Source organism: Juglans microcarpa x Juglans regia, chromosome 1S (genome assembly GCF_004785595.1).
Source record: "Juglans microcarpa x Juglans regia isolate MS1-56 chromosome 1S, Jm3101_v1.0, whole genome shotgun sequence".
In the NCBI taxonomy this organism is placed as follows: domain Eukaryota; kingdom Viridiplantae; phylum Streptophyta; class Magnoliopsida; order Fagales; family Juglandaceae; genus Juglans; species Juglans microcarpa x Juglans regia.
The window spans coordinates 29196420-29209656 of record NC_054595.1 but is presented as its reverse complement, the minus strand read 5'-3'; the positions used below and the strand labels follow the sequence as shown (position 1 = coordinate 29209656).

The 13237-nt window shown below is 32.1% G+C and overlaps 2 protein-coding genes across 2 annotated transcripts; both read right to left on the bottom strand.

The window, feature by feature from the left end:
• Positions 1 to 7119: 7119 nt before the first annotated feature.
• Positions 7120 to 9534, bottom strand: LOC121246447. The gene is made up of 5 exons (XM_041144613.1): positions 8967 to 9534; positions 8544 to 8880; positions 8011 to 8374; positions 7768 to 7881; positions 7120 to 7667 (listed from the first exon to the last, which is right to left on the bottom strand). The coding sequence occupies exons 1-3, from the start codon at positions 9282 to 9284 to the stop codon at positions 8226 to 8228; spliced, it is 804 nt and encodes a 267-aa protein (XP_041000547.1). The 5' UTR covers positions 9285 to 9534; the 3' UTR covers positions 7120 to 7667; positions 7768 to 7881; positions 8011 to 8225.
• Positions 7558 to 8119, bottom strand: LOC121247486. Its single transcript, XM_041145823.1, has 3 exons — positions 8011 to 8119; positions 7768 to 7881; positions 7558 to 7667 (listed from the first exon to the last, which is right to left on the bottom strand). The coding sequence occupies exons 1-3, from the start codon at positions 8117 to 8119 to the stop codon at positions 7558 to 7560; spliced, it is 333 nt and encodes a 110-aa protein (XP_041001757.1).
• Positions 9535 to 13237: the final 3703 nt, after the last annotated feature.

Sequence of the window (13237 nt, the reverse complement as noted above, 5' to 3'; positions counted from 1 at the left end):
TATTACTGGAAACCACCTGGCTCGTCACGTCGAGCATCAAGAAGAGACTGTTATAAATATAAAAATATTATTTAAAATAAATTTATAAAACGATGTGAATTTATAAAATTTGTTAGATTTATTTTATAATAAAAATAATTTTATAATCTGACGTATCACATCAAAATATATCAATTTATAGATTTATTTTTATATAATTACACTGTAACTAAATAATTTTTCTTTAAAAAAAAAAAAGAAAAAGGGTGACACTGCTTAAAACTTCGAAACGAACAAAGTTGGGAGTTCCTCGCTTAATTTCGATTCATTGATTTTTTAAGAAAAGCTTTCCTCTGCATGACATGGATTAGTTCAGATAGCGGGGTAGTGCTTGAAATTATTGTCAATTTATTCTCGATGAGCAATAATACATGCATGACTTACATTTATGTGATGATGATATAAGCGCACTTATGGCAGAAAAAAAAGGCCCAACTTCAGCCTGTGACCATCATGAATCACGACCAAACAGGTTTTTGAAATGAAAAATATTTTAGACATAAATGAATTACATAAAAATAAATTTACAAATCGATGTTATACATCAAATTATAAAATTATTTTTATAGTAAAATAAATTTAATGAATTATATGAAATCACATAAGTTTATACGTTTATTTTTACATAATTTTTTTGTGTACGAAACAGTTCTATTTTGAAATATGCCCAGATCATCTTCACTCCATATAACGCCCAGTCAATCAGATCGCTTTCACAAATGACAATATTCCTCTCTTTTCTTTGAATTTTGTTATGTACAAGCAAGTTTACGTACTAATCTGTATATTAATATTATTATTTTTATATTCTAAATTTAAATTAGTATTATTTTTAATAAAATCTACTTTCTGACTAATCATATTGAATGAGTGTACGTATTAATGCGTAGAATCGCTTACAATTAAATTTTTCTCTTTTCTTTTAATTAGTTCTTAAACTGAAATAGTAGATTAGTAGTAAATTTATTAATTAACTACTACAATAAAAGTCACTTAAAATCGACAGCGTTGACCGATATAACTACAAGTGATAAAATTAAGACTATTATATTTTAGTAATGTTAGGTACAATTTCTAAATGTAATATAAGCTTCTTTTTTTTTAACAAAAAAAAAAAAAAAGATGAAACTTCAATTTTATTGATTATCCTCACTTTTAGCGGAGGAAAACCGTGGTTACAAATGAATACCTAGGAGTTACATATCATTCTAAATTCTAAACGCAGGTATCAAAATGAAACTGCAAGAACACAAAAGAAACCGCTAACCTTAATCCAATAGGGATACACAACAAATCAAAACACAAAAGTGTGTGCTAACAAGACCTGCAATCAAAACAAAACAAAATAAAACATAAATTGTACAACAAACTATACCAGAAAAATGTTATCGATGTTGTATAACTTGTAAATCTGTCTGATCCATTCGAATAGCTCTCATAATGTCTTTTGGAAGGTTTTCTATGGTATTAAATAAATACTCGGTACCTCTTGTGCCTAGTTTAGCTAATTTATCTGCAATATGATTTGTTTCCCTAAAAGAATGATAAAGACATACCACCATCAAACGAACCATCAATTTAGCATCTTTCCAGTATCTCTGACTATGCCAAAGAACTTGCCCATCTTTCTCCCACCAATTAACCACTAGCTTAGAATCCATTTCAACCTCAATGTGATTAATATTCATTTTAGCACATAAACTAAGACTATCAAATAGGGCTCATATATCGGCAATGTTTTTTGAATTAATACCATAAAACTTAACAAAAGCAAAAATCATATGATCATTCTCATTTCGAAGAATCCCTCCACCTCCACTTCGACCTGGATTACCCAGACTACTACCATCAATGTTAAGTTTAGCAAATCCCTAAGCCAAGCGCATCCACTTCAATATCTGCATAGACTTTTTCTAGACATGCATGTTCATTAAGCCAAATTGCTGTAAAATCACCCCATTTGAGCATTTGGTGAAGAGCTTATTCATTTTTGTGTGAATGAGTTAGGCTAGAAAATTCTTAATCTTGTAGCACACTTGCTCCCTAGTTTGAGCAACCCTTTCCATTCTAGTTTTACAACTGTATAACCACGAAAACTAGCTTATTAATGATGGAAGAATGCCAATCACAACGTTGATTTGCGAAACCGCCTGAGCCTTGGATAGCCATTGCTGAATTTTGCCATGTCATGTACTAGTAGGAACAAGATTTAGACCCAATACTGCCACAAAAAAATTCCAAACAAAGAATGGAATCTCTCCCAAAAGCAAGGAATGGTTTTAAGATTCATAGTCAACTACTTGAAAACACTCACATTTAGAGGCCATAAAAATATTCAACTTCAAAGTATTATGGTCAAAAGGCAGACCATTAAACACACATTTCCACATAAATATAGAAATTTTATTCGGAATTAATTTAAGCTAGATCCATTTAGCCCACGACATTTTTTCTTTAGGATTATGGTTGTAGTTCCAAGCTGAAGAGGTCGTAAAGTTATCGTTTTGCTCCGCTCTCCATATAGGAGTATCAGGACCTAAGGAAAGATAAATGTGCTGTAACTTCAGATCTTCATAGATCAGGCTCCCCACTATCTCCTGTATTTTCTCCCAGTTATCTGTCATATAAAAAAAGACCTCATCTACAGTCAAGTAGGGATCCGTAACATTCGAGAGTTCGGCAAGAATCCCCCAAAGATGACCAGTTTTAAAACCAAAACGATATCTTGCTTTCATTAATAATCCATCTCGAGCCTCTAATCACCGCTTTGATCAATAGTTTTAAAGCTTTCAAAAAATGAGATTCGTAAGAAACTTGATTCTTAAGGAAATGGTAAATATGAGCTATATATTTTGCTCAGAAAATATTAGTCCAAAGCGAATTGCCATACAAGAATTGCAAAATAAATTTCATAAAAAGTGCTTTCTTTATCTCTTCCGATTTCCTAATAACGAGACCACCTTCTTCCATAGGTCTACAGAAATGTCTCATGCCATCCATTTCTTTTTTCCATCCTTACTACCCTACAAGAAATCAGCAAAAATTTGATTTAACTTATGTATGACACTTTGATGTGTGTTAATAACAGTTAAAAGGTGTATAAGAATACCGGATAACACATGTTTTATTAGCACAAGTCTAACACCCTTCGAGAGTAAAGCACCTTTCCACTAGGCTAGTTTCTTTTGCACTTTATGAATCAAGGGATCTACATGATTGACACGTATACTACTTGTACATATAGGTCCACCCAAGTATAAACAAGGAAAGCACCTTCATGAAAACCCGTAGTTTGAATCCCAATTGTCTTCCGTGCTGTGGACGCTTGTTTGGTAAAATATACTGCAGATTTGGTGTGATTAACCTTTTGACCAGAAATGTTGAAATGTATCCATACAAGCCTTTAAAGAATTTTTGGAGCCATTTAAAAATATCATAAGATCATCGGCGTAAAGAATATGAGAAATACGATGGCATCCTCTATGAGTTCTATAGTCAATCATCTTACTATTGATAGCACTCTTATTAAGTAATCAACTCAGCACTTCTTCAACAATTATGAATAAGTAAGGAGATAACAGGTCCCCTTGTCTTAACTCCCGTGACGATTTAAAATAGCATTTACTAGTTTCATTCATTAAAATAGAAAAGGATGGCGTGGTAATGCAATTGACTATCAATTTTCTCCATTTTCAAGAAAAAACCAAGATTTAAAATACTTCCAACGAAAAACTCCATTCGAGCCGACCACAGGCTTTAGTCATATCTACCTTAATCATCACATTACCTCCTCACACCTTAGTATTAATGCTATGAATCATTTCTTGGGTAAGCACAATATTCTCATGTATATTTCAACCTTTGATGAATGCCCTTTATTTTTTGATAAGCCTTTTGAAAAATTGTAGGTCTTATCATGAAAAAATGAGTTTTTCACATTTTTCTATGATGTTATTTATTTTTTTATAAAATATTTATATAAGACTTGTACATTTAAGATTTGTATGCATTATTCCTTTGTTAATCATGATTGCCACAAGCATAAGATCAGCGTCATTATTCACGAAGCTTTTTGAAAAATTGTAGGTCTTATCATGAAAAAATGAGTTTTTCACATTTTTCTATGATGTTATTATTTTTTTATAAAATATTTATATAAGATTTGTACATTTAAGATTTGTATGCATTATTCCTCTTTGTTAATCATGATTGCCACAAGCACAAAATCAGCGTCATTATTCACGATACAAAAAACGCCACCAACATGATTGCCACAAGCACGCCATTCGCAGTGGCTATCATCATAGACAGTCACGGTATGAACTTATCTACAAGCAGGAAGAAGATATTGACCTTTTTCATTGTTTACCCCATAGAGTCTATTAAACTAAATACCAGAAGAGAGATTTGGACAGCCATTTTATTTTAAGACGAGTAATATAATTAAAGAAACGATACTTACAGTCGTGAGTATGTAAATAATATATAAACAATTTAAAAAAATAAATAAATACAGAATTCACATGAAAAAAAATTAATTTTTTAATAATGATTACTCTTTTTCAAAATTACTGTACAGTACTTACGTATTTCATGACTGTACGTAACATTACTCATCTAATTAAGTTCAAGGCAACAATTAAGGAAAAAAAGAGACGACTTTAATAAATTAAAAAATCTATTACTATCCAAACGGCTTGGTGTTCATAAAAACACTTGGTTCATGAGTAAAAATACTGTTTATGAGTTGCGTTTAGCATTTCTTGGTGGATTTTAGAGTAAAGGCTATTCGAAAAGAGTATTATATATATATATATATATATATATATATATATTTTATCTTTTTATAATCATATTTTATGAAAAAATGATATTATTTATAAAATATTTTATAAAAACAATAATGTAATTACATAATAATAATAATACAATAAAAGAACAAGAAGATGGTGCATATATGATCTAAGCATTTCCGAGATAAGAAATAAAAATAAAAATAACATATCAATACATTTAAAATTATTTTTTTAATCATTAAATAAATAAAATAAAATAAAATTTAACAAGTAGTCAAATACGACGTTAAGAGTGAGATGACATAATAGTGTTTCTCAAAACAAAAGTAAGCGGAAAAAACCTAATTCAGCTAACACCAGAAAAGCCAACGTGATTGACGGCTGGATACTGGCCTCAATTCAATAAAGTTCGGAAAATGATTTATAGGGTAATATTTTTTACAACGTTTTATATATCTATATATTACGTTTTATATATCTATATATTACATAAAAAAATATATAAAATACATTATAAAAATAATATAATTTTATAAAAATACCGTCATTTTGTAATATTATTTTAAAATATATTGTCAAACGTTATCGGTACTCATAAAGTTTTCTCTCCACGTGCTGACAACTCCTATGCCACGTGGCCACCTATATTCTGTTAAAAAACATTGTTTCAAAGAGAAACGCAGAAGAATTGGATTCCGGTATATTACATAACCACTTCATTTCATTTATGTAACATAATTTAATTTTAAAACATTATTTATATAATTTAATTTATAAGATTTATTTTTAAAATTAAATTATGTCATATAAATTATATATAGTGTAAAAATATTTAAATAAAATTCTTATATGAATAATACTATGTATAATTTTAGAGTATACAAATTTAATCTGCTCTCTTTAATCAAGAGTAGAGTCCATCTTTTAAAAATTAATTTTTTTATTTAAGTCCGTGCTTACTTAAAATAAAAATATGCTGTGAAAATAAGTATAATTTCTTTTATTATATATATATTTTATACCAGGCTGGCGTTTAAATGGAAAAAATGGTTGTACCCCCAACCACCTCTTATCTTTTTTCATGATTTGATATGTACTTTCACTATTTCCACATCCATGTGATTTTTCTTTGTGAAGCCGATTTCCTTTATTTATTAGGAAGAGTATCACGATCATTATTCAACGTGCGGTCTACACTTTTTTTTCTTTTTTTTTTTCAATTTTTTTCTAGTTTTTTTTTCCTTTCCTTCTCTTGATATAACAAGGAGAAAATTAATTTAAAATAATTATTGAGATCTTCACCGTCTTATCTGTTTACAATTTTCATATTTTATTAATACATTTAAAATATATATTTTAATTTATAAAGTTATTTTTTCTTAAAAATTACTTAGAATATATTTAGATGTTTTCTTTTATATGTTTCCCCTATTTCATTCGTTTTAATAATAATCTTAAATAAACTCATTTTAGATAAACTCCCAAAACTCAACTTTCATATAAATGTTTTGTAAACCTATGAATATCTTCTCACAAATATTTTCTCACGAAAAATAGACGCTGAGTCAACATTGCAGTGCGTCGACACTCTACAGCACCAAATCACATTTTTTAAGCGAAAGGAGAGGGAAAAAAATAGAGAGAGAGAGAGAGAGAAGCGGGAAAAGAAAGGGACCCAAATCTTGGCGAACCGTAAAGGCACATCAAAATCAGGCAGGACCGTACGGAAAATTCCATCCCCATTAATCATAATCAATGTCTATTACCGTATTACTCTCTCCTTTTATCCCCCTATCTCATCTCTCCCTCCAATGCTTCACGCTGAAGCAACTCCCACCACTCCATTTCCAACTTTGTTACCATTTATGCGTCAAAAAGTGATATTACCAGGAAAATAACGGCCTTCCCACTCAACCTGCATCTACTCCTTAATAGAAAATATAAGAGTATTGCGTTGTTTGTTCCTACTTTCTGGCAATAAAGTAGGGTCAATTATGACCGACTGGGCGCACAGCCTAATCGAGCTGGACATGCCTAGCGTTGCTGCTTAAGCATATGAATCAGAATTTCTAGGCCACCAACTTGTAATCCATTCAAGGCTGGACTTGATTATACAATAACTGTTCAACAACTTTAATACCAGTCAAAGCTTGCCACGCCTGCTCCAGGCTTTCATTAGTTCAACCACCCATGCCAACCAAATCAAATGACCCTATAAACATGAACACTGTGAACTCAAGTCATAACATGACAAAAAAATGTGTGAAATCAAGCATATAAAAAGGAATACAGAACTTAGAGCTTTAATTATTGCTATAACTTTACCCGTCAAGGGATATTACAAGAGGTTTGTAGATACACCTCATCTACAAAACCTCATTTTACCCAACCAACCCCAAAATACACATTTTTCCCGGCCACCGTCAAAGCCATGGAAGAACTTTCCCCACTTATTACTAGAAGATGGCAACCATCTGCCATCCTCCCCACTACTATTCTTTCTGTTCTAACTTCACCTAAAGCCTACAACACAAAAGCTGGCAACGTCCTAAAAAAAGCTGGATCTTTCATTGCACTGAAACAACTGCACTCCGACTCTTCGATTTCGTTGCTACAAAACCACAATACCCATATATCCTAACAACCTACTACATTTGTACTACTGCTTGCTGTGTTCGATAAAACAACCCTATCAAGGAGAAACATAGGACTAACTGCAGGGTCAATATGTCCAATCTCGAGGAAGGCGTATTTCATGATTTAGTGACCCGTCCGGACCTAAAGTTCGTCTTTGCTGCGACAAGAGGGCATTCGCCCGGGACTTAATGCAATCTACAAGAGAAAACAGAGCTTAAGACATGCAAAGCCGAGTGACAGGTCATTAGGATTTTGATCTTATTCCAGAAATCAGTTAAATAAAAAAGTAGATTACCGTGGTCAAAGGTAAAGCCTGCATTGAAGCGTGGCTGAGCGTGACCACTAATGTCATCGAAGTTCAAGTTCAGCGCTTGAACAACCTTGGCCGGGACAATAACTGTTGGACAACCTGGGAAAGAGAAACAAATAAATGCTCTCTTGGTTACAAGCAAAATAGCCCAAAACAAACTCCAAAGAAAAAACAAATGGTCATAATCTAAAATCCCCAAAGATAACTAAAATCAAATTCAGGATATACCTGTTTTCTTGCGAATGTCCGGTGCATTGCTGTACCTACGGGGTAAGAAAACCCCAGTTCCAGCGCAGTCCCTCTTCACGCCAGATCCTCCCCGAAAAACGGCTTGCATGCTGGAACCAGAGTGGGATGGCGGTTGTTTTTGAGGTTGAGAATGTGGGGAAGGCCATGCAGACTGGGGCACACTCAGAGGCCGCCCACATCTTCCACTCTTGAACTCAGTATTTCTCACTCTGCTGTGGATCTGTTCCGGATCTAGCAGATTCTGTTGAGCTGACCAGCTCAACTTCATTTGGTCCGGCCTCCCCCAGATTGAAGACTCCGGCTGTGGCCTTAGCACCTGGTCCTGCCTTGCATTTTGAAACTACAAACACAAGACCCACAACGAAAATAAAAACGGCAACAATTAGATTTTTTCTGAGATCCCCAGCTTCTTCGGAAATTTTCCTTGGTATTTTCTCGGACGACATACAGAGGGTAAAGCCTCTTCTCCCCACCCCCGACCAAAAAGTAAGAGCTTCAAAGAACAAGAATATAGCTCACCTGAGGAAGATTGTGAGCGATACTCTGGTTGGAGTACAACCCGAAGTAGCAGCTCTTCGCCGTGGAAACTGGAGTTGTACTCTTAGGTGGAGCGAGAAGTCCTCTGCTCTCGTAGATATTTTTTGGCGATTCACCGCTCATTTTCAGCCGCGCAACCTGCCCAGCCGCTGCGTATATGACATCCAAAGCGTCGTTGCTAGCACCAAACGGCGTAGTTGGAGGTGATGGGACCTGAGAGGGACCGTTTGAGCTTCCATTGCTCGAAACCGCACTTCGACCTGACCAGCTCCCGATTCCGCCCAGAGTCGATTGGGGCGACCCGGCCATTACCCACTGAGCCAAAAAATAGTCCGTATCACAACTCGCTTTCCAAAAACCATAATATAAAGTTACAAACAACAGGACAAAAAAATAACCTCAGGTTTGTTCCGAGTCTCTCTCCGAACAGCGAGTTTCTGAGTTTCGTGAAGCGAGGACTGAGCCAGCCGGCGAGTCAATCCGGCAAAAAAGTCCTCTTCATCGCTGCTCTCGTTCTCCGTCGAACCGGCCACGGACTCAACCGGCGAGCTGAGGGACGAGTGAGGGCCAAATGAATCGAACTCGTACGGAAACTCGGTGGGAAAGCAGAAACTCGGTCCGCTTTTGTTGAAGTTTTCCCGTTCCATTGGAACGCCCGCTTTAGTGAGAAACTGAAAGGGAAGCCAGGCCTCGGGGTCGGCGAGAGACTCGGCCATGCAAAGCCGCAGAGAAATATAAAATCAGGAGAAACAGGCCTGAGTGCGATGAAAACGAAATAGGTATGAGGATGTTGCTGGTTTGAGAAGATTTAATAATAACCCAGCAGAAGAAGCAGCAGCTGCAGCTGGGTTTGCAGACCTAGGGACCCAACCAAAAGCAGGAAAAGTAAAAAGAAGCGAGGAAGGAGTGTCTCTCAGAGAGAGAGAGAGAGAGAGAGAGCGCCAGGTAGAGAATGTTGGAAGACAAACTGCTTTTATCAAGTTTGGGGGGGTCTCTTCGAGACAAAGTTAAAAGAAAAATATGAAAATGAGAGAGAGGGAGAGAGGCCAGAAACGTGAAAACAACTGGAAGGATGGCCCAGTGAGTGGGGGGACATTTGTCCTTATATGTGTAAGCCGATTGGCATGCCATTGCCCTTTTTTCTAAAATTGCACAGATACAGAAGTTAATTAGTAAGGGATAATTTGTATATTAACATATGATTGGGATATGGGTTCTGGGTTTCTTTACTGGTTAGCATTCTTTTGAACTGCTACAACATTCTTAGTTCTTGTCCTTGTTCAGTCAGATTGAATGGTTTTCAAATTATGCACCTCGCTGGCTGTAAACAAGGGAATTTTACTGCTCTAAGCTTTTTTTTTTTATCAGTTTATCTATTTTGATTAAAAAATAATTCAATTTATTTCAAATCAATCATTAATACGATTTATTATTTTTTTAATTTTTTATAAAAAAAATTAAACTGATCTGAAATATATTTCCGTTAAAACACATCTAAATAAACCCACAAAATACTATGAAATTTGCAAATGAATTTATTACTTCAGTTTTATGGTTTGTCTTTGGCTATTCTTTTTAGGTCTTTTTCAGACATGCTGTTGACAGAACATTGAGAGCATTTGTATGTATATTTCAAACTTAATGAATAGTGGGCCATTTAATTATTTTATCCTGCCGCGAAAAAGTGGACATTAGCATTCGAATCGAAAAATATCAGTGATTTTGTCGTCACAGAATTCATTCCCGAAAACGTCTCAACCAACCATTAAAATTTGAGGATAGATTTAAATAGTGAGATGAGATGATATAATTTTATTTGAATTAAATAAAATATTATTTTTTAATAATATTATTATTTTAAAGTTTGAAAAAGTTAAATTATTTATTATATTTTATATAAAAATTTAAAAAAATTATAGTAATAAAATGAGATGAAATAAAACAATTTTTAAATTTAAACAAGGCCTAAATTTCTCATTTCTTTTCTTTTTACAGCCAGGTGTGCATCATTTTTAATTTTAAAAGTAATATTTTAAAATCAAATTATATCATACAAGTAAATCGACTTTAAAACAAAATCTTTCAATTTTCACTTTCTAAATAGATGCCAAAACAATAGCAGAAACATCAACCGTTAACTCTATATCATTTAAGTTCAAATTCTTTATAAATAAAGTTTAAAAAAAAAAACAGATAAAACTTCAAGTAGCCGCTTGCACGAATGAGATTATCTAAACTGTATTTTTCGTCGTCAATACTTCAAACCATGATGGATGAGAAGTACATTTCATTTTAGGATGATTATGGCGGCTGCAAATTACTTTCTTTTTCTTCCTACGTTACCATAATCAACATGCAGTTGTTGAATACTTACAAAATTTCTAATTTTATAAATAGATAAATACTTTACTGACAAAAATGTTATGTAAAAGTGAACTATAAATTTCCGCCTCATTTGATTATGTGGTTAGATAAGATAAGATATTTTATATAAAATTAAATAAAATATTATTATAATATTATTTTTATTTAAAAATTTAAAAAAATTAGATTATTTATTATATTTTATATAAAAATTTTAATTTAGACGAAAATATAGAAGACAGGGGACAGATTACGAATGGGGTGGTGGGGGCTTTGTCTTGTCGGGTGGCCGGCCCCACAGCACCAACAACTTTCCTTTGGTTTGGGCTTTTTTGTTTTTTGATTTTGGTACCAGCAGCCAATAACTTCACTAGCTGTTATTTTCAATTACCTCGTTTATTTATGGTACTATGCATTATAATTATTATATAATACTAATAATAATTGGGGCATGCTTCTTTTTCCCGCAACGCAATTCTTTTTTCGAATTCCCGCCGAAAGCCCGAGTGGAGTGAGACCCATCTCGAGTCAACTCAACCGTCGCTTTCAAATAATGTCCCTAGTTTTCTTTTTTCTTTACCATTTTGAATTTTTTTTTTTTTGGAAAATGAAAAAGATAAACATTTCGTTACTTTTCACTACACATTATATAATTATATTTTAAAAGAGTAATATTATATATAATTATTTTAAAAAATAATAAAATTTATTATATCTTATATTTATTTATTTTTTTCAAAAAAATTATATAATATTTATATATTTTACGATTGTAAATATCACTTCTCATTTTAAAATAAAGAATATTCTGGTAATATCATTTTATAAAAATGATATCACTTTTCAAAAATAAAAATGTTAATAGAGCCTTCAAAGTTACTGCTCAAAATTACTACTCGATTATTTTAATTTTTATACTTAATGGTTAAGAAAGTGAATGTTAGTAAAATTTTGTATTTTTATATTTTTTTTTAATAATTAAAGATGCTAAAAAAATAAAAGGAAAAAAATAAAATTTAAATACGCTAGTGGCACACCCAACAGTAACCGCTGGGTGGCCTACTAGTAATGCTCTTACAAAAATACCCACTTTAAAACATGTATTATGAAATATGTTGTATGTATATCATTACTCTTGAGAAATATGTAACGACATATTACACAATGCACAAGAATTTTGGTTTGAGGAATTTTAGAGGATATTTAGAAAAGTTTTTCATCTATCTCGTCTTATCTAATTTTATTTCCTTTCCAAATATCATTCACACACAAACACTTTTAAATTAATCATTACAACTTTTAAATAAAAAATAAAAAATAATTCAACATTTTGAAATATCAAAATAAAAATAATATTTTAATTTTATAATATTTTTTATTTAACTTTTCTTTCTCATTTTTTAAAATCCAATAAATACAATCTCGTTTGGATAGTGAGATGAGATAAGATGATTTTAGATAAAAGTTAAAAGTTAAATAAAATGTTATTAGAATATTATTTTTTAATATTATTATTATTTTGAGATTTAAAAAAGTTAGATTATTTATTATACTTTATATGAGAATTTTAAAAAATTGTAATAATGAATTGAGATAATTTATCAATTCAAATGGGGCCATAATTCAAACAATCTCATTATTGTTTATAAACTATCTAACTAGTATTATTCACAAAATTATCATCTTATTTTATTCTCTATGCATATCCCCTAATCGGAACTCGTAAGAAATTAAGAATGCAGAAATTTGCTGTAACATTATATTCTGTATTAAGGAGCTTAATTTGTGATAGTCAAAAGGTGCTTTATTTGTATTTGGGACATTTGGAGTGGCTACGAGGTACTTGTAGTCGTTGATTTTTACCATTGTGGGAACTAACTAGTTTTGTAATTTTGTAACATATACCAACTAGTTTCCTCGATGGGGGAGATGCGATGTCCTATATTATTATAACCACCTACCTCTCTGCTAGCAAGCCATGTTTGGACTATTTCTCAGGCTTCTCTCTCGATAATTTCCAGCATTTGTTATGCTTCTACTTGTCCTCTATAGTATAAGTCTGGATTGAAAAAAACTCTAATAATCTATCTGTCTATTTTATTGTTATAATTTTTATAAATTTTTACATAAAATATGATAAATAATATTTTTTTAAAATTTTAAATAATAATAATATTAAAAATAATATTCTAATAATATTTTATTCAACTTTTAACTTTTATTTCAACTCACTATTCAAACTTATAAAACTCTTTGTTGGCAAAGTTTTATAGGATGCGCCACTCACACCCAACAAATTAGCTTA